This window comes from Bufo gargarizans, chromosome 9 (assembly GCF_014858855.1).
Source record: "Bufo gargarizans isolate SCDJY-AF-19 chromosome 9, ASM1485885v1, whole genome shotgun sequence".
NCBI classification, from domain to species: domain Eukaryota; kingdom Metazoa; phylum Chordata; class Amphibia; order Anura; family Bufonidae; genus Bufo; species Bufo gargarizans.
In genome coordinates, this window is record NC_058088.1 from 41,651,011 (window position 1) to 41,673,936 (window position 22,926).

The 22,926-nt window shown below is 44.5% G+C and overlaps 1 protein-coding gene across 3 annotated transcripts in view; it reads right to left on the reverse strand.

Annotated features, from left to right (window-relative positions):
• Positions 1-1,690: 1,690 nt before the first annotated feature.
• The window catches only part of MOSPD1 (motile sperm domain containing 1), a 44,530-nt gene continuing 23,294 nt past the window's right edge, over positions 1,691-22,926 (reverse strand). For all 3 annotated transcript variants that reach the window (XM_044268484.1, XM_044268483.1, XM_044268482.1), the window contains 5 exons: positions 17,193-17,447; positions 10,158-10,233; positions 6,712-6,935; positions 4,193-4,354; positions 1,691-2,082 (listed from right to left, as the gene is read on the reverse strand). In XM_044268484.1, coding sequence (XP_044124419.1) covers positions 2,051-2,082; positions 4,193-4,354; positions 6,712-6,935; positions 10,158-10,233; positions 17,193-17,346 — 648 coding nt within the window. In that variant the 5' untranslated portion in view covers positions 17,347-17,447 and the 3' untranslated portion in view covers positions 1,691-2,050. The remainder of the gene's footprint in view (positions 2,083-4,192; positions 4,355-6,711; positions 6,936-10,157; positions 10,234-17,192; positions 17,448-22,926) is intronic.

Genomic DNA, 22,926 nt, shown 5'->3' on the forward strand with positions numbered 1-22,926 from the left:
ACATTACAAATGATTTTGTGGAGCTTGGAAGAACTGTAATTCCACTTAAAAAATGCTCCAGTTCTGCAAAAATTACTGTAATTCATATCTATACATTGAAGAGCTGCTTTAAATAGGTTATCCCATAAATTGAAAAATATTTGGGGTAATGTACATTATGATTACACTCCAGTGTAATTTTGTCTTTTTTTTTCAACTTCTTTACTCTCTGCAGCTCTGGTCTCTTCACTTTCTGTGGGTGGGAAGCAGCCTGTCACATGTATCAAGCACCTGCATTTTCCAGGAGTGCATTGCAATCTGCTCTTTTTAGCTCCTTCATAGAAAACAGTCTCTCAGACGCATCCCAGCGATTCCACAAAAAATTAGCACTATGGTATGTAATGTCCCCAGTTTCCATATGAGAGTTAGCTAAATATTTGCATGAATTAAGGGTTCATGCCCACAACCATATTTTTCTGTGTGCTTTTTTCTTTTCATGGATAGCATGCTTGCTGGCCCATTCATCTCAATGGGGTCATGCACACGTCCATTTTACTCACGGATCCATGTGCCTGATCCACAAATCTCAGCGCAGGTCCTATTCCTGTCTGTATTTGCAGATAAGAATAGCTCTTTCTGTCGATTTGCAGTGAGACAAAAACAGAATGCAAGCAGAAGATATTCATTTTCGCGGACTGAAAATCGAATACGACTCTGTGCATGAGACCTTAGAAGTAGGGACAAATGAATGAAATGTGTATGGGTGGCTTCACCCATATCCCTATGTGATCACTACACCAGTAACGAGAAGGAGGAAGACAGCAGGGAAGCTACTGGGCATGCCCGTCCACCGCCGAATGCAGGAGTAGGATCAGAGTTTCGGCCACAGAAGAAACAGGGGGCGCTACCAGAGAGGAAAATGTAATGTACAAAATTAACAATTTTATTGCATTATATTGGAATAATACTTCATTTGAAATGTACTATTCATTGTCTATCTTCATTTCATGAGAAAAACCCTTTAAAGGGATATTCCCAACACAGACAATGTTGGCATATTGCCAGGATATGTCTCTACTGTCTAATAGGTGCGGGTCCCACCTCTGGGACCACCCTCCACCAAGAACAGAGCAGGGAAAGTGGTGGAGGGTGCACTGTACATGTGCAGCCGCCCTCCATTTATTTCTATGGGGACACCGAAAATAGCCGAGCGAGATGAATGGGAGCAGTGGCCGTGCAAATGCGGTGCACTCTCATTCACTTGTATGGGGAGAGCTCTTGGCAGAGGCTGGACCCCAGAAAACCCAGGTTCCTCCAGCCACCACTCTTCCTGCTCCATTTTCAGCGTAGATGCTGGTCCCAGAGGTGGGACTTGCACCTATCAGATAATGGGGGCATATCCTAGCGCAGTGATGGCTAACCTTGGCACTCCAGCTGTGGTGAAACTACAACTCCCAGCATGCTCAATTTATTTCTATAGAGTTCTGAGAGCAGCCAAGCAAGGGGGGCATCTTGGGAGTTGTAGTTTTACCACAGCTGGAGTGCCAAGGTTAGCCATCACTGTCCTAGCGACCCCCATTGTCTGTGATGGGAATACCCCTTTAAGTGTCTATTTTTCCAATACAAGATTACCAGGAGCAATAATCCCTATACACATTACAATGACTGAACATACGAATCATGACGTGTTACATGTTGGCGGGATTAAATCTCATGTTATTTCCATTTTTATTATTACTGAAAAATGAAACACAAACAAAATGTAGAAAATGACCGTCAATATTACAAGAAAAGTATTGTAGAGGCATACATATAAAATGCAGATTCTTCAGATTTCTTCACAGACCTCATTTAACAAAAGAATCTTGGTTGTCTGTAACAAATTCATCGGTAATGTTATCAGCCATTCAGTTACAGTAATACACAGTTAAAACAGTTTATGTTTCTGGTATTTTTCCTTAAAACCACTGCTAGGTCTGTATGGAGGGATAGTGCTGCCGGAGGAACAGCCAGACGCAGTCCATGTGATGAAGTGAACAAACACTGCCATAGTCCAGGTGAGCTAAAACCTTCATGTCCGCAGAACAACCATTGTTATAAGACCTACAAAACACACAGGAGAGGATAGGTAGTGTCAATGACGCACATGTACCCGTCACAGATAACAGGGGAAGGATACTATGTTATATTTGTGCAAACAGGATTTAAATACGGTATGTTACAGCATTTATAGGGAATCTGTCACCAGCGACCTCCCTATCCAACTATCTGCATAGTGTACCTGATTAAAACCCTGTTGTTTTTGTCTATCCTAGGCTCCATTACTGAGTTATGCTATTTTTTCTTAATATGCAAATTAGGCCTTTGGTGCAATGAGGGCGTCCTCATTGCTCCTGTTGCACCCAAGCTCTGCTCCTTTCTGTCTGCTTTCATTGACAGGGCCAGGCTGTGGCAGAGCTGGCGACAGAAAGTGGAGCTTGTGTGCAACAGGAGCAAAGGTTACACACTCATTGCACCAAAGGCCTAATATGCATATTAAGAAAAAAGTATCATAACTTGGGAACAGAGCCTTGGCTCAACAAGCGAAAAACAGCATTTTAACCAGGCTCTATGTCCCTATGAAAATAGTTTGGCAGCAAGGTCACTTTTGACAGATTCCCTTTCACTGGTCTTCCGGTAAACTTCCTGCACAGACTGGGTCACGTACACCACTGCAGCCGATGACTGGCCTCAGGAGTGGCTACACACTGCTTGGTCGCGCGCTGCTTGGGGACATGTCGCCACTGGGACCAGTTATTGGCTGCAGGAGTGCACGTGATACTGTCCATACAGGAAGTTGACAAGGAGCGGAAGTCCACTGAAGACAGTCCAGCAGCCGGAACTGAAGAGCAGGGACCAGAAGAGTATGGATTTCTCCACAGGTGCCGATGGAAAACCCCTTTAATTTATGCACAATATTGCATATCATGTGAAATTCTTTCTGGTCTTTCTTTACATGGAAAACTTCAAAGGCTTGTTGCCATCTTTAGATTAGATTATGATCCCTAGATTTTGCTGAGGATAAATGGAAACGACCTGGAAGAAACTGATTTGTGTGCTTGTTCTCCCTACAGAAATAGGAAATTGCTAACAAAGCACCATAGAAACATAGAATGTGTCGGCAGATAAGAACCATTTGGCCCATCTAGTCTGCCCAATATACTGAATACTATGAATAGCCCTCGGCCCTATCTTATATGAAGGATGGCCTTATGCCTATCCCATGCATGCTTAAACTCCTCCACTGTATTTGCAGCTACCACTTCTGCAGGAAGGCTATTCCATGCATCCACTACTCTCTCAGTAAAGTAATTCTTCCTGATATTACTTTTAAACCTTTGCCCCTCTAATTTAAAACTATGTCCTCTTGTAGCAGTTTTTCTTCTTTTAAATATTCTCTCCTCTTTTACCTTGTTGATTCCCTTTATGTATTTAAAAGTTTCTATCATATCCCCTCTGTCTCGTCTTTCTATAGAAACATAGAATGGGCGTGTAGCTGCACCAAGGGCGTGTAGCTGCCCTCATGTAATGAATCGTACCATTTCAAAATGCTTAACTAATATACATGGCTGTGTACGGCCCTGTGTAAGACTTGCCTCATAATGTGGATGTAGCCATTAGCATGAAAGCTGGAACAAAGAGCGCTGCTTAGTGTCTGTGCAATGTAGGATCAACAGACGTGTAAGCAGAAATACATAATTATATAGGGGTCAGGAGGAGTTGCATTTAAAGAACCCCTTCAAAAACACTCTTAGTTATAAAAACCTTAGTAGCTAATAATTACTATACATACATTTAGACGGAATACCAACTAAAACTCCTAAGTAACCATACAAAAGCATTGATCTCCGCTAAAATAAAAAGCTGGAGCGAGCAGACTGCTGGTCACACATGAATGCTGCCACTATTCAACTCTTTGGGACTGCTGGAGTTAGTCGAGCGCTGTACTTGGGTTCTCTGCCGCAGTTCCATAGAGTTTAATTGAGCATGCATACCTCTGTTCCCTGCTCTCTGGGGACCCTGGTGCCTCATTCTTGTGATCAGCAGTCGGACCCCCACCAATCAGATACTTATCACCTATCTTGTGGATAGGGGACAAGTTCTTATGATAGGACAACCCCTTTAATGTGGCTCCACTGTGGGCAAGATGAAGCGTTCAGCATAATATTCTTACCTAAAACATAGGCAGCTACTAGTTTCTGATTCACACTTAAGTGGAGGTAGAGAGGCACCACAGAGTCCATTTCACCCAAAGTGGGCATCATCAGTGCTGCAATGCAAACCATGCCAAGGAGGACCATCAGCAAGCTGGGTCCTGAGGAAGAATTTCTGATATCTGAAAGAATAAGTAAAAATGAATAATAATGATTCATGCGCTGTTCAAATGCAAGTTTTCATCCAGATTTCGCCAGATGAATGATAGGCTAGCAAATGACTTTTTAAAGGGCATCTATCACAGATTTGTAGCTGGCTGACCTGGCTGTTAGGAACCATTAAACACAAGCTAAAAACAAACAAAGCATCACACAACCAAGGTCAAAATTTCAGCCATACTCCATCTAACAAAGGCTCAAAGCGACAGGACGTGTACCTGTCATCCCCTCACAGTAGAGGTACATCCCCTCACAGTAGAGGTATACCATATTTTTCGCCCCATAAGTTGCACCCCCCCAGAAGTGGGGGGAAAAGTGCCCCTGCGTCTTATGGGGCGAATGCTGCCAATTTTCATCGCAGGCTACGATGTATTAGGGCGGAGGGGCCGTGCAGGCACTGTACTCTGGCCCGCCGCTCAGTATGTACTCTATACGTAGTGTTAATCATCATATCTGAACTACGCTCCCCCTGCTCCCCATGTTTACCGGTACACATGTCGCGCTCCTGTATTAAGCACTAGCAGGCAGGCCGGGCGGCCGTAACTCACTGAGGTCACGTGCCTGCTCTGTCTACTACAGACCCTCCTTAGGGATCTGTGGATGGGATAATGATGGTGGGGGGGTCTGTGGATGGCATTATGATGGTGGGGATTTGTGGATGGGACTGTTATGGGGGGGATCTGTGGATGACACATATAGCAGTGTCATCCACAGATCCACTACCCCATAACAGTGCCATCCACAGATCCCCCTCCCACCATCATAATGCCATCCACAGATCCACCCCCCCCCCCACCATCATAATGCCATCCACAGACCCCCCCCCCACCATCATAATGCCATCCACAGATCCCCCCCCCCACCATCATAATGCCATCAACAGATCCCCCCCCACCATCATGCCATCCACAGATCCCCCCCACCATCATAATGCCATCCACAGATTCCCCCCCCCCACCATCATAATGCCATCCACAGATCCCCCCCACCATCATAATGCCATCCACAGATCCCCCCCACCATCATAATGCCATCCGTAGATCCCCCCACCATCATAATGCCATCCACAGATCCCCCCCACCATCATAATGCCATCCGTAGATCCCCCCCCCCCACCATCATAATGCCATCCACAAATCCCCCACCCTATAACAGTGCATCATCCACAGATCCCCCATAATAGTGTCATGCACAGACCGCCATTAGTTCAAACCCACCAAAAGCACACCTTTTTGGTTAAAAATATATTTTTTCTTATTTTCCGCCTAAAAACTTAGGTGCGTCTTATGGGCCGGTGTGCCTTATAGTGCGAAAAATACGGGTACTTTACATGTATGAGTAAGTCTATGTTCACATTTGTGTTATGGCTTTGATACACTGCATAAGCTACATACTGCTCCACCAGATCCGTTACATGACAGATTTCAAAGGGGGTCATTTACTAACGTTTTTCACCAGTTTTTAGTGTAAAAAAAAGATGTAAGACCCTTTTTGCAACAATATTTTGTCACATGGTTTTTTTTGCGTTGTCCTCGCAACTTGGGAGTGATGGGGGGGCCATGCAAGAGCGAGAACAAATTTACTAATGTTTACTCCTGGAAACAGGTGTAGATGTTGGTGAAACACTACTCCAGTCAACGGCTGGAATAGTTTTTACACTTGGTCATGAATTAGGTGCATCCTCTGGCAGCTCAGGGGGAATCAGACACCGGCATAAAACACCAGCCTTTGTAAATGACCCCCAATGACTTGTATAATGGGGCTGTCTGATTCCGCTAAAGTGTCTGAAATTTGGCAGGAAAAAATAATGATGCACGCTGCACTACTGTTAAATATAACCGCATCTGAAACACATATACGGATCTGTGGGGACATGGTGCCGAACTGCATTGCCTACAGATCTGTGGGGACATGGTGCCAAACTGCATTGCCAATAGAGCTACTATATTTCAGGGGTCAGTGTGATGTGACTGTCGTTGAATTGGGCCTCATGCACACAACCATATTTTTTGGTCAGTGTCTGATCCGCATCTTTTTGCGGACTGCATAAGGACCTATTCATTTCTATGGGTCCGCACAAAAAAACGCAGCACACAGATGTCATCAGTGTGCAGTTCGCATCTGTATGGCCTGGCCGCAAATGATGAACTTGTCGTATTCCTGTCAGTTTTGCAGACAAGTATCGGCTTTTGTACAGTAGGTCCCGGGATGCTCACGGACCGCAACCATATTTAGCGAATCTGCAATTTGCAGACCGCATAACTGTTACGGTGCAGGAGGCCTTACTGATTAATTTAATATCGAGTATAATTTCACTTACCCGGTTGGCATGGTGTGTGCTCAAAGAAGACACTTTCTGCTAAATGCTCCTTGATCCTCTTCTCTTCTTCCTCTTTGTGCTGTTGCTCCTTAGCTGACGGAAGAAGTGTTGCTATTACCTCTTTGCGTCCCAGCGCTTTTCTCTGGCTTTGTTCGGACACTTGAAGGCGAAATTTGTCAATAACGCCAAAGTGACTGGCTCGGACATCTTTGTGTCGGATAACACTGGAGTACACAAGAATACACAATCAATAATGTTACGACAATATATAATGTACAGTACAGACCAAAAGTTTGGACACACCTTCTCATTCAAAGAGTTTTCTTTATTTTCATGACTATGAAAATTGTAGATTCACACTGAAGGCATCAAAACTATGAATTAACACATGTGGAATTATATACAAAACAAAAAAGTGTGAAACAACAGAAAATATGTTATATTCTAGGTTCTTCAAAGTAGCCACCTTTTGCTTTGATTACTGCTTTGCACACTCTTAGCATTCTCTTGATGAGCTTTAAGAGGTAGTCACCTGAAATGGTTTTCACTTCACAGGTGTGCCCTGTCAGGTTTAATAAGTGGGATTTCTTGCCTTATAAATGGGGTTCGGACCATCAGTTGCGTTGAGGAGAAGTCAGGTGGATACACAGCTGATAGTCCTACTGAATAGACTGTTAGAATTTGTATTATGGCAAGAAAAAAGCAGCTAAGTAAAGAAAACCGAGTGGCCATCATTACTTTAAGAAATTAAGGTCAGTCCGAAAAATTGGGAAAACTTTGAAATCGTAAGTTAACAGCAGCTCAGATTAGAGACCAGGTCAATGCCACACAGAGTTCTAGCAGCAGACACATCTCTAGAACAACTGTTAAGAGGAGACTGTGTGAATCAGGCCTTCATGGTAGAATATCTGCTAGGAAACCACTGCTGAGGACAGGCAACAAGCAGAAGAGACTTGTTTGGGCTAAAGAACACAAGGAATGGACATTAGACCAGTGGAAATCTGTGCTTTGGTCTGGTGAGTCCAAATTTGAGATCTTTGGTTCCAACCACCGTGTCTTTGTGCGACGCAGAAACGGTGAACGGATGGACTCTACATGCCTGGTTCCCACCGTGAAGCATGGAGGAGGAGGTGTAATGGTGTGGTGGTGCTTTGCTGGTGACACTGTTGGGGATTTATTCAAAATTGAAGGCATACTGAACCAGCATGGCTACCACAGCATCTTGCAGCGGCATGCTATTCCATCCGGTTTGCGTTTAGTTGGACCATCATTTATTTTTCAACAGGACAATGACCCCAAACACACCTCCAGGCTGTGTAAGGGCTATTTGACCATGAAGGAGAGTGATGGGGTGCTGCGCCAGATGACCTGGCCTCCACAGTCACCGGACCTGAACCCAATCGAGATGGTTTGGGGTGAGCTGGACCGCAGAGTGAAGGCAAAAGGGCCAACAAGTGCTAAGCATCTCTGGGAACTCCTTCAAGACTGTTGGAAGACCATTTCAGGTGACTACCTCTTGAAGCTCATCAAGAGAATGCCAAGAGTGTGCAAAGCAGTAATCGGAGCAAAAGGTGGCTACTTTGAAGAACCTAGAATATGACATATTTTCAGTTGTTTCACACTTTTTTGTTATGTATATAATTCCACATGTGTTAATTCATAGTTTTGATGCCTTCAGTGTGAATCTACAATTTTCATAGTCATGAAAATAAAGAAAACTCTTTGAATGAGAAGGTGTGTCCAAACTTTGTCTGTGCTGTATATCAATGCATTGATTGAAGTACTGCCGTGTGTGTCTTTTTCCTCAGATGTATCTGACCATCTAGAGTGACCTCACCAAACACAATAACTGACATTTATCAGATTGTTCTTGATTACAGGAACTGCGTAGATACAGGGCACATTACCGCTAATGACTGCTGATCTATGGGAGTCGGTCACCAACCGGGACCGTTCGTAACCGTTAGGACTGCAATGTAGCTTTCTTAGAGGTATATTCGTAAATGACTATGTGCTAATCCAGGGATCAGCAACTTCCGGCACTCCAGCTGCTGTGAAAATAGAACTCCCAGCATGCCCTTTTCACTTCTATGGGAGATCTAAGAACAGACAAGCAATTGTGCATGCTGGGAGTTGTAGTTTCACCACAGCTGGGGTGCTGGAGGTTGCTGATCCCTGTGCTAATTTATTTTTTCTAGCCCCCAAAAAACACGTTGTTATAATGATGCAAATAAACTGAAAAGAGTTCAAGGGGCTGTACTTATGGGTGCTGTAGCCCAGCCGCACCCATCGGAACGGAGCCCCGCTCCTCTCCTTCTCTCCACCTTGGCGACGTCATCATGAAGCTTATGGAAATCTTGCACAAGTGCCGTCTGTTACCTGCTGCGATCAACGGCTTCATTAAGTAAACTGCGCATGCTCCAGCAGTTCATGGCATTCTGGCGCATGCGCAGTCCAGTTATTGAAGCCGCAGCAGGGACGAGACAGAGCAGGAGCACACATAAAGAAGTGTGCACCTGTAAAAGATTTCCAGCGGCCTCATGATGACGTTGCCGAGGCTGGGAGGTTGGGTACAGCCCCTTTGGCTCTTTTCAGCACTTAAAGGCATATTCGTTAAATGACTATAAGAGAGCTACACTGCCATCCAAATGGTACTGGTTGCTGACAGAGCCCCTTTAAAAAAGGTTCTCCATTAGTCTGAGTTTAGCAAAATCTAAATGCCGATAGAGATGGCCTATACCGTGACATGCCACTGCCTACTCTCCTGTCAGCTCTGAGCGAGGAAAGCTAAATTGTGTCAGACAGATAAGTTGCTAGGGATATAACGCCCCAAAACCAAGGACTTTTTAGTGCAACTGTCAGGCAAACCCATACTAGTAACCTGTCAGTCACAACCTGCTCAGAGGGGGAGACCAGCCAGCCATCTAATGTGCATTGGGGCTTCCTGACTTGCCCAGACAGCAGATATTAGAGGAAATAAAGATCAGGCAGTTGGACTTTAACATGCCCAATCCTTTTAATCTTGGGGAGATTAGTTGCCGCCAGGTATGTCTGACAGTGTCGTTCTCCTTTCTCCCGACTCAGAACACATGCAAGCTCGGCCGTGAGGGGTCGGAAAAGATAGCTGTCGGCCAGACAAGAGTCCGATGTGTATGGTAAGCTTTACTGTAAGGGGAGGTTCACACGGCAGCTTTTTAAGTGGAATTTCGGTACAGGCTGCCTCGCCAAAAATATGCTTATTACACAGAGCGATGTTCGATCGTACTTTCACTTGTAAATCGTTCACTACAAAGTACCACGCCTCTATGTGGTCTGTAAGTGAGTAGACAATGTCTGAGATGGTACAACCCCGTTAAGCCATATTTTATGTTAATCTGATTATATTCAGCAGACTGAATCTGTAATGACAGAGAAGAGAATAAATTAAACGGCTGTAATATACTCACATATCAACACAGCACTGAGGTTTCACGGCACCAGCAGCATCAACAACAGCGTACTTGTTTGGGGATGTACACAGGACTGCAAAGAAAGAAGGGCATGTGGGTGAGCAAAGGCTTGCATTTTCTTAGCAATCTTTGACAATAACTGATTTAGGGTCCATTCACGCGTCCGCAACTTGGGTCCGGATCCGTTCCGCAATTTTGCAGAATGGGTGCAGACCCACTCATTTTCAATGGGGCCGGAACGGATGCAATTTCGTTCCCGAAAAAAAAAATAGAACATGTCCTATTCTTGTCCGCAACTGCAGGCAAGAAAAGGCATTTTCTATTATAGTGCTGGCGATGTGCGGTCCGTGAAATGCAGAATGCACATTGCTGATGTCTGTGTTTTGCGGATCCACAATTTGCGGACCATAAAATACCTACGGATGTCTGAATGGACCCTTAGGGTGTTGCCACACTATGTTTATTACACTGTGAGGCCTCTTGCACACGAACATTGTGCATTTGGGACCGCAATTTGAAGTCCCCAATGCACGGGCAACGTCCGTGGGGCGGATCGAGACCCATTCAACTTGAATGGGTCCATGATCTGTCTGCACCTCAGAAAAACAGAACAAGTTCTATTTTTTTGCGGAGGCGCGGACAAGCACCACGGAAGCACTACGGAGCACCCGTGCTTCCGTTCTGCATCTCCATGATTGCGGACCCATTCAAGTGTATGGGTCCGCATCCGTGATGCGGAGTGCACACGGGCCGGTGCCATATGCGGGCCGCAATATGGCCACGGGCACACAACGTTCGTGTGCAAGAGGCCTGAGGTTTGTTTTTTTTTTGTTTTTTTTAGCATTTATGTTTAGATTTTTAATGAAGTGGGTCCGCTGAAAAGTAGCTTTAAAAAGTCACAAACTATGTGTTTTCGCCTCTTTAACTACGACACTTTCCTTAAAGGGTGTGTGGCAACTTCAGGAAGCGGCGTGACCAGCTGCCCCAACAAATTTATCTTAATTTATGCCAGTTTCAACATGCACTACCACTCTGTTTTTTTCCACAAAAGGTCAAAAAATGGATGTCTGAGACAAAAACACCAGAAAATTTTTAAAAATCTCACAAAAATTGCTTCAAAACACCTCAAGTTTTAAAAAAACTAAATGTTTGTTCAAGAATTTAATGTAATATCTGGAGCTGGTATACTTTTGCTAAAAAATGCAGCAAAAAAATGCACCAAAAAACCATCACACTCATCGGAAAAGGTTTCTATTTAGGCCATTTAATTTTTTTATTTTTTTTATATTTTATATGCTATAAAAACCATCAGGCCTCTTGCACACAAATATTTTATTTTTATTTTTTCACGTTTCCATTCCGTTTTTGCCGATTCCATGTGCGGTCCGTATGCGGAACCATTTATTTCAATGGTTCCACACAAAAAAACGGAATTTACTCCGTATGCATTCCGTTTCCGCTCCGTTCAAAGATAGATCATGTCCTATTATTGTCCGCAAATCACGTTCCGTGGCTCCATTCAAGTCAATGGTTCCGCAAAAAAAACGGAATGCATCCGTATGTCTTCTGTTCTGTTTTTGAGGAACCATCTATTGAAAATGTTATGCCCAGCCCAATTTTTTTATGTACTTACTGTTTAAACATTATTGTATGCTTCCATTTACAATCCGCAAAAAAACGGATCACAAACGGAACGGCAAAATGGAACAGAAGCGGAACGGAAACACTACAGAAACAAAAAAAGAAAGAAAAATGTATCCGTTTAAAATGGGCCGCAAAACCATACAGTTGTGTGCAGGAGGCCTTAATCTACAATTCTATTTATAATTGTGGACACACGCCCTCTGGTGGTTAATAGGTATAATTTATTATTAACATTTTCTAAACTCTAACCAGTGGTTGTCTGAGTTTTAAGATGCCGTGAAATGTGATAAAATATTAAAACATATACCGTATTCACCACTTAATTCGATGCAGTATCCAGCGCTGCATTTCTGGTCCTCACCTCTGGTTTCTGTTTACAGGCTGTAGTGGTGACATAGATGTATAAGGCTTGTGACTGCTGCAGCCAACCACTGGCCTCAGTGGTCTTGTGCCATGTACCACTGAGGCCAGTAACTATCTGTGTGGCATACGTTTATGGAGGGCTATGCCTAAACTCACACCAATGTATATTAAGGCTACATTCACACGACCGTATGTGTTTTGCGGTCCGCAATTCGCGGATCAGCAAAACACTGATACCGGCCGTGTGAATGTAGCCGGCCCTATGATAGAAATGCCTATTTTTGTGCGCGATTGCGGAAAAGGATAGGACATGCTCTCTCTCTTTTTTGTGGGGCCGTGGAACGGATTTACGGATGCGGACAGCACATTGTGTGCTGTCCGCATCTTTTGCGGCCCCATTGAAATGAATAGGTCCGCACCCGTTCCACAGAATTGCGGAATGCATGCGGAGCCAAAAATGCACCATGTGAATGCACCCTTACCAGATTTAGGCCTGCAGTTTGAGTGATCAAAACTGCCAAGCATCCTAAAGCAGACCAGTGGAAAAGTGATAAAAAAATAAATAAAAAAGTCTCAGTTCTGACCTACCCACTGCTAATGGAAACACAGAATTAGGCCTCATGCACACGACCGTTGTGTGTTTTGCGGTCCGCAAATTGCGGATCCGCAAAACACTGATGGCGTCCATGTGCATTCTGCAATTTGTGGAACGGCACGGGCAGCCATTGATATAACTGCCTATTTTTGTCCGCAAAACGGACAAGAATAGGACAGGTTATTTTTATTTTTTTTGAGGACCACGGGACGGAGCAACGGATGCGGACAGCAAATTCTGTCCGCATCTTTTGCTGCCCCATTGAAGTGAATAGGTCTGCATCCAAAACGCAAAAACTGCGGCTCTGATGCGGACCAAAACAACGGTCGTGTGCATGAGGCCTTACACAGTGAATTCATTCCCAGGAATGGAAAGTTTCATGTAGTATTCATGAGTGAGAATACATATACATCTGGATAGTTGTCCCTGACTGTTCAAAGGATGAACTGTAAGGCCTCCTGCACTCGACCGTTTATTTATTTATTTTTCCCCGTTTACTAGCCGTTTTTTGCATTCCGTATACGGAACCATTCATTTCAATGGTTTCGCAAAAAAAACTGAATGTACTCCGTATGCATTCCATTTCCGTTTTTTCCATTCCGTTTAGGCTCCATTCACACGTCCACAGAATGTGTCCGCATCCGTTCCGCAATTTTGCGGAACGGGTGCGAACCCTTACCCAATTATTCTCTATGGGGACGGAATGGATGCGGACAGCACACAGTGTGCTGTCTGCATCCGCAATTGCGGAGCGCGGCCCAGATCTTCGGGTCCGCAGCTCCGCAAAAGATAGAACATGTCCTATTCTTGTCTGCAGCTTGCGGACAAGAATAGGCATTTCTATGGGGGTGCCGGGCTGGTTGTTGCGGACCCGCAAAAAGACAGCTTAAGCCTCCTCCTAGGCCATGTGATGTCATGTTCATCAGTCCCATGGCCTGGGCGCAGCTCAGCCCGATTCAAGTGAATGTTATTATTATGCTATTTATATTATTTTTACCATTTAGTTTTTACTTTACTTATCTTTTTAAAGGGAACCTGTCACTGGGATTTTGTGTACAGAGCTGAGGACATGGGTTGCTAGATGGCCGCTAGCACATCCACAATATTCAGTCCCCATAGCTCTGTGTGCTTTTATTGTGTAAAAAAAACTATTTTATACATATGCAAATTAACCTGAGATGAGTCCTGTATGTGAGATAAGTCAGGGACAGGACTCTTCTCAGGTTAATTAGCATATGTATAAAATCGTTTTTTTTACACAATAAAAGCACACAGAGCTATGGGGACTGGGTATTGCGGATGTGCTAGTGGCCATCTAACAACCCATGTCCTCAGCTCTATGCGCAAAATCCCGGTGACAGGTTCCCTTTAAAGGGGTTGTCCGGGTTCAGAGCTGAACCCGGACATACCCTTATTTTCACCCCGGCAGCCCTCCTGAGCCTGGCATCGGAGCATCTCATGCTCCGATGCGCTCCCGTGCCCTGCGCTACATCGCGCAGGGCACAGGCTCTTGTGTTTACAATAACACACTGCCGGGCGGTAACTTCCGCCCAGCAGTGTGTTCGGTGACGTCACCGGCTCTGAGGGGCGGGCTTTAGCTCTGCCCTAGCCGTTTTACTGGCTAGGGCAGAGCCAAATCCCGCCCATCAGTGCCGGTGACGTCACCGGGGTTCCTGTCAGCCCCATAGAGAGCCCCGGTACGTCACCGGAACTCAGAAAAATGCCTTTGCCCTGTGCAATTTAGCGCAGGGCAAAGGAGAGCATCGGAGCATGAACTGCTCCGATGCTCATGTCAGGGGGGCTGCCGGGGTGAAAATGGAGGGATGTCCAGGTTCAGCTCTGAACCTGGACAACCCCTTTAATATATTTTTTTTCAACGTATAATATGTTCCACCAGAGGTCACTGAAAATCCTCTGGGGGATATGCACACTTTTTTTAAAATTTTTATCTTGTTTTGCACTATTTCCACTATAAGGACTCATGCACACTGATGCGTGCTTAATGCGTGCTGGATGTGTGTGCAGCGGTATTTGTCCAGCAACTCCTCTGCATATTTGCCAGGTTGTGCTGGATCTCAGACCCGGAATGCAAAATGCATATGTGAAAGTAGGCTTAAATACCCAGAGACTGCTAGCCATTGGCTGGGGAAACATTTGGACGTGTGTGTGCACTATGATACAGGCCAGGAGGCCTAACAGAAGATGTTTCAGGCCGCAGCCTGCACACACTATCAAAGATGCTGGCGGCTGGGAGTGCTGCCAGCAGGACATTGGGACAGCGGCAGGGTGAGCTGCGCAGCGTCCGTGCCCACAGGGGAGAGAGGCGTCTAACACAGGTCAAATAGAGGAAGTGGCATAGCAGTGCATAGCGCTCATTGAATGCTATACACCTATCTGAGGAGAGGGCAGAAGCGGTAATAAACTGCTTCTGTCTTCTCCTTGGTCCCCTGCTGTCACTGAAAGAGAGGGACCTGACCTGCTCCTGCTAGACTGTAGGAGCAGGACCTTTAACCCAGCACTGTGAGGCGCTCCGGTCAGAAACACAGATAATTGCACAATCAGCTGTGTTTCTGTCCAGCAGGACGGGGGGCCGCAAACCATGGTTATGCACCCCTCTTTAGAGGTTATTCTCATCTTTATCTCAGACAGCTATTTCTGTAAACCTGGACATCACTTGAGCCATGGATGCGGCAGCCAGCAGGAGGTGGTCAGGCGGGCCAGGGTTAATATAAATTTTAATCATAAAAAAGATATAAATATATATATTACCAGGAGTGCAGGGGTTTGCTGAGGTGGGTATGACTTATTTTATAACATTCTAAGCTGTTAGCAAATATATATTCACTTAATTAGGTCCAAGCTGGAAAAGATAGACCTTTATATGGTAAAACCGTAAATTACTAAATATAATATAAATACATTTCATGGGTCATTTGCCACATGGCCTTGAATGCTGATATAACTGCCGTGCCAGTACTTGATAATTCCCTGGCAACACTTGCCTCAGCCCCACTTTATCATGTCTGGTTGTCTCCAGTCTTGAAGCGTGTTTCTGTTCCTAGTTAATCAGTCGACAACTTTTAAACTCCATTGCTCCTCAACAGGTTGTCAATAAACGGGATGGTGATGCAAGGCTCTATGGTGGAGAGGTGATTGAGGAGTGTTGCCACTCCTGAAATGTCCGTTTAGGAAATGTAATTCCACATTTAATTACAATTGTGGAGCATCTTTTCTTAGGATTCTATTTAGGGTGATTTTCTGTCCACGTCATCTGTTTAATGAATTACTATATCTGTATGTGTTGAGGTGTGTCTCTTATATGTACTGTCTTGTTCTTGGTAGATTTAAGGGATATTCTGACCTACATGATGAAAAATCATTTCCTGGGGCTTCAGGAAAGTTCACAGGGAGCACAATGTACTTGGGAGGTGGCCCAACTGACTTGTCATTCTGTATACACGGATTTCCTTATTAATTCACACGTAAAATCAGTAACCCTGGCAAACACTATGGGGCACATTTATTAAGACCTATAGCTGGTGCCGGCCTCTACATAACTTTGGTGCATCCAGTACCGCTTCTAAATGTAAGAAGCCTTCTAAACCAGGTGTAAGAAATGATGAATGAGATGGGCCTGCCGACCCGTCCCCTTCCACTTGTTTATAACTAGCGTGAGCGGGAAAGAAGTTGCAGATTCTGCAACAGAATCTGCGCCAGATATACGCCACTTTTATGTGTGTATCTGGTCATAAATGACCTTCTATATTTTATAGTAATATTTGTTGATCATAATCTTTTTTCACTTCAAGCTGGTGAAAATATAATATTAAAGTAACCAAGTGTGAAGATTAATATATATCACTTCTTCTAAGGGCCATACAATATTTTTTTGTAATATACCATATTTTTGCTTTACAAGACGCACCTTGGCGGAAAAACAGAAAAAAATATTTTTTCATCAGACCTCAGTTCAGAGCCACAATCTTCATCAGACCTCAGTTCAGAGCCCTCCAATCTTCATCAGGCCCCTAATTTTATCAGACCTTCCATAATGTCCCAGTGCTGCTCCTGCCTGTGCCAGCTCTGCTAACGTCTGGTATAACACATTGGATGTGTAATGCCAGGCTTGAGCAGACCTGGCACAGACAAGAGCAGTAATGTGTCGTCCTGCCAGTATAGTGATCACTGGGGCCCCACCAATACACCACTGACATGTCAGCAGTATACGAGAGTACAGATTTCATAGCACTATAGGCACCTGAACTCCAGGTGCCTATTTTGTAAGCAAAATGTAAAAACAAAAATTAAGCATATTACAAAAGTGAATTTTATGGTGCTTAGAATTAGTTTTTTTTAAATAAAATTCTTCAAAAGGTTAGACTCATATTAACTCTTTACCAAGATTTATAAACCTGTATTGTTAAACTTACCTTTAAACTTTAAGGCAAATTCATAGGGGTTATACAAAGTTAACACCTGCTTGTGAGTTGACTGATCATCAGCATAAAATATAAGTTCAGTTGGAAAGACAAACACGGGAAGGTTTCCTTCCACTAACTCTGGCTGCCGTTTGTGTTGCTGCATTGGCACAGGATCTGTATTTCCTCCCCAGCTCCTTTTGTCTCCAGGACTTTCAAGTCTTGTTTTCTTGGTGCTTGGAAGACCTCTAGTGCATGCTGTCAGATCTGCAGGAGGAAGAGGAGCATTAATACTGCACTCTGGCTCCCTACACGAGGACGGTCCTTGTAGTAACTCTGAACCCAGCTCCATTCTGCTCAGGGAAGATAATGGGACTGGTGCAGCAGCTAATATCGGGAAGCTTTAGCCATTAAGGAGTCGTCTTCCATAACTGCACAGGCATGAAAAGTGAGCTCAGTTTCTATTCTGCTACCTCACCTAGCTTAGACCAGGGGCAGATTGGCCATAGACCCCACAGGGAAATTTCCCAGTGGGTCGATGTCCAGTGGCCCGCCCGAGCCATCCTCTAAGCCAATTACATAATGATCTGATGGTCTCGGCATTAATTATTGGTAGGAGAATCAGGAATTATTCATCTGGACAATGGGCCCCCTTAACTCAACAGTATCATTGTCCTCAGTATTTTTTGCTGCACTACGGTATTGCAGGCCTTGCCTACTTCTATTCTCCCTGCCTACTTGTCTTGCCCCTCCTTTCAATTTTGATCCGCCTACAACATGGGGCCACATTTAGATTTTTTATTTTTTTCCCAGGGTCACTGTAACTTCCCAGTCCGTCCCTGCCTTAGACCTTATTTACACGTCAGTGATTTCCATCAGTGATTTTGAGCCCAAACCAGGAGTGGTGGCTACATAGAAATAAGGGAAATATCTGCACCTGTTCTGTGTTTAGAGCCGCACCTGGTTTTGGCTCAAAATCACTGATGGAAATCACTGACCAAACACTGACTGTATGATTAAGGGCTCATGCACACGACCGTAGCCTGTTCACAGTCTGCAAAACACTAATACCGGCTATGTTCGTTCTGCATTTTGCGGAACGAAACATCCGGCCCCTGTTGGAACAGACCTATCCTTGTCCATAATGTGGGCAATATTAGGACATGTTCTATTTTTTTGCAGGTCCATGGAACAGACATACGGATGTGCACGGTGTGCTGTCTGTATCTTTTGCGGCCCCACTGAAGTGAATGAGTCCGCATCCAACCCGCAAAATCGTGCAATCTTTCCATTATACCTGATCTCTGTGTAGGCCTTACTACTGGTTTTGGCTCACAATAACTGATGGAAATAACTGACCAAATAAGGCTACTTTAACACTTGCGTTGTGTTTTTCTAGTATTGAGATCCTCTGCCGGTTCCGTTTTGTCCCGATGCATTCTGAATTGAAAGAGATCCGTTCAGGATACATCAGGACGTCTTCCGTTCAGTTTTGTGTCCAGTCATAAAAACTGAAAACAATGTAAGTTAATGGTGACGGATCCGTATTTTTAGTAGCCTAAAAAAAAAAAAAATCCGTCACCCATTGACTTTTAAGGATCCGCTTTTTTCAGTTTGTATTTCACACAACCGCCTGCAGTTTCCGCACTGGCCACAAAGCCTTATAATATGCGCCGCTTCTTGGTCTGTACAGATCACTTTAATGCAGTTATATATTATTCTAAACCTGCCTGTAATGATAGATAAGACATGGTCCACCATTCACAATAGACGATTGTCGAAGCTTATCTTAGCTAAAAGCTTACATGCAGGACTTTTAGCTTAGTGAAGCAGACACAGGCAGGAGCCCGCTGCACTCAGCTAACCCTGGCACAGCACATTGTTACAGGGTACTGATGTACTATGCCAGCATGTAGCCAGTCTCAGGGGGCACAAGCAGGGGCAGCAATGTGCACTCCTGCCCGTACACCGTTCTCTGTGGCCCCATTGATACAATGCAGAGTTTGTACACCTCTGATCAGTCAGTGACGTGAAGAACAGTGAATTTAAAGTTGGAATCAGTGCTTTAGGGGGAAATTTCTTTAGCAAAAAGTCAAAATCAATTAATAAAGTAAATTACAAAAATCATTTTTCGGCTTTTGGGACATAAAAAAAAAAAGTTGAAGTTTAGTTACTCTTTAAAATAGGCATGTGTCTAACAGATATACAAGCCCTATTAAATGTACTATATGGACTGAGGGGGTCATTTATTAAGACTGGCGATTTATATGCCAGTCTTAGGCCCCTTTCACACAGGCGAGTTTTCCATGCGGGTGCGATGCGTGCGGTGAACGTATTGCACCTGCACTGAATCCTGACCCATTCATTTCTATGGGGCTGTGCACATGAGCGGTGATTTTCACGCATCACTTGTGCGTTGAGTGAAAATCGTAGGATGCTCTATATTGTGCGATTTTCACGCGACGCAGGCCCCATAGAAGTGAATAGGGTCCGTGAAAATCGCATAGCATCCGCAAGCAAGTGCGGATGCGGTGCGATTTTCACGCATGGTTGCTAGGTGACAGTCTATTCACTGTATTATTTTCCCTTATAACATGGTTATAAGGGAAAATAATAGCATTCTGAATACAGAATGCATAGTATAATAGGGCTGGAGGGGTTAAAAGCGTAGTTCCCGGTCTCTTTACTACTTGAATGAGCTGTGGGCTAAAGGACCTGTGGTGACGTCAGATCACATGCTCCATCACCACAGTGATGGACCATGTGATTGGAGCATGTGATCTGACATCAACACAGGTCATTTAGCCCACAGCTCATTCAAGAAGTAAAGAGACCGGGAACTACGCTTTTAACCCCTCCAGCCCTATTATACTATGCATTCTGTATTCAGAATGCTATTATTTTCCCTTATCTTCTGTGAAGAAGTTCGGGTTTGGGTACCAAACATGCGCGATTTTTCTCACGCGAGTGCAAAACGCATATCAATGTTTTGCACTCGCGCGGAAAAATTGCGCATTTTCCCGCAACGCACCCGCCTCTTATCCGGGCAAAAAAACTGACGCCCGTGTGAAAGAGGCCTTAATCCCCATGCGCTGGCAGCGGATGCGACAAAGTTTTATGTAGAGGTGGAGGCCTCTACATAACTTTGTCGATTGGTGCTGCCGGTCGTGTGCCATGATTTAAACTACGCCAGCTCCCTTGCTGGCGTAGTTTAAGACCATTTTCCACACCGTAAACTGGCGTCGAAAATGATAAATAACATGTCCTCATCACTCCCCCTTTTCCCACCAACTCGGAAAAGCTCAGTGAGCGGGGAAAAGCCCCAGATTTTGCCTCAAAGCCCTTTTGCAACACAATCTGCAGCTTTAATATATATATTTTTATTATAAATAATACATTCTGAGTGTTTTAGAAAGTAATGTCCTATAATGTACTTTTGCACTAAAGCAAATGTTGTGGCAGTAACCACAGCAGCGAGCGGTAACATGAGGTGAACACTGCATTGTACACACTTGGCAGGGATTGCTGCTTTCATTGTGCTGCCAGACAAACAGGTAAGCACACTGCTTCTTGCCAGAGCTACAAGATGTCCCATTTATCCTTCTATCTCCATAGAGCTTAATTGCTCCGATGATCTTTTAGTCCTATGCACTCTGCGGTGTGCTTCAGGGAAGTCTCGCCTGTGAATGAACTTTTTTTAAAGAAGCATTTCACATACATCCTGAAACCTCATATGAACTTGATAAAATAATTCAGAGACAGGCCCAGCAGTTCATAACTCCTCCTAATAACTCACCGTCACATAAAGAGATTGTTAAGTAGCTATCCCCTATCCACAGGGAAAAATATTAGATCGTCAGAGATCATGAAAATCGGGACCTCGTACTCTGAAAAGGCTGGACATGCATACTGCCATTATTTTCATTTCCATGGGACTGTCAGAGGGTGCTTAGCTATTTTCGTCAATCCCATAGAGATGAATGGAGCGGCAGAGCGCATACTCAACCTGCTGCTCCATTCAATTCATGAGGCGCCAAGGGGAATAAATTCCCCATTCTTGTGATTGGTGGGGGTCTAGTAGTCTCTAAAAGTTATCCCCTATCCCGTGGGTAGGGAATAGCTTGTTAAAACTGGAATGCCCATTTAATTAATGTTGAACATAACATGTGACTATGAAAATGCAGTTCGATCTGCAGGAAGAACATGTTATAGAGCAGGAGGAGCTGAGCACATTGATATATAGGTTTGTGGAAAAAGATTCCGGATAATTTGTAATTCTTTCAATTTAATTCCTGCACATTCTGGGTTTAGGAGTCCAGTGGGCTTTCCTACTCAATGATTGACAGCCTTCCTGTATATATTTGCTTAAAGAGACAGCTGTCAATCACTGATAAGACCGCCTACTTGACTCCTAAGCCCAGGAAAAGAAAATGTCATGTTACACAATCTTTTCCCACAAAAATATATATTAATCTGATCAGGTTCTCCTTCTCTAGAACATGCTTCTTAAAGACCGACCTGTATTTTCATGTTGACACGTTCTTAAAGAGGACCTTTCACCTGTAAAAACAATGTGCACTAAGTATGCTGACATGGAGAGCGGCGCCCGGGGATCTCACTGCACTTACTATTATCCCTGGGCGCCGCTCCGTTCTCCCGGTATAGGCTCCGGTATCTTCGCTCTGTAAGTTATAGTAGGCGGTGTCTGCCCTTGTCCTGTGGGCGTCTCCTTCTCCTAGGCTGCAGCGCTGGCCAATCGCAGCTCACAGCCAGAGTTTTTTTTCCTCCCAGGCTGTCAGCTGTGTGCTGCGATTGGCCAGCGCTGCAGTGAGATCCCCGGGCGCCGCTCTCCATGTCAGCATACTTGGTTCACATTGTTTTTACAGGTGAAAGGTCCTCTTTAAGTCATATAGGGATCGATGATGCAGTGAGTTTGGTTAATTATATCCATGGCTGGTTAGGGACACTTGAATGGAATATGTTCTCCAGAACCTGGACATCTGTTGCTAGTCTAAAATTGAGAAAACTGTCTGGCGCCCCTTACTTGACTGGTACTGAGTGCTGCTTCCTTTTCTTTGGAGATGTATATAAACACACCAATCAGAAATTACATTAAAACCACTGAAAAGTTAAGACATGAATCCCATGGGGCCCTGAAGTGGCTCTTCTGTCTATGGGTCTAGACCAGGGGCGGATTGGCCATAGACCCTACAGAGAAATTTCCCGGTGGGCCGAAGTCCAGGGGGACACTCAAGCCCTCTTGATGGCCGCAGGCCAGGTGCATAATGATCTGATGCTCAACGGCTGCAGGTGTCCTTCTGAACTCAACTGTATTACTGTCCTCATGATGGTGATACAGTTGAATACTATGGTGAGGGAAGCAGTATCTTGTGCTGTCCTGTGGTACTTGGTTCTGCTGGGGCAGTATTCTGTGCTGCACTACAGTATTGCAGGCCGCGCCTACTTCGGTTGTCCCCGACTACTTGTTTTGGCCCGTCTTATGTCAGTTTGAACCCACCTACAACATGGGGCCACTTTTAGTTTTTTTTCCAGGGCCACTCTAAGTTGCCAATCCGCCCCTGGTCTAGACCCCTTGTCAAAGCCAGATGTGACCATTATATCACACATCCTTACCGTCACCAGAACTTTGGTGGCTAAATGTTGGAAAAGTACCTCTTTACCTGCCATGGGAGAAATTGTAGGGAAGGTCAATTATAACTATCCTATTGAGGAGCTTATTGCTAGG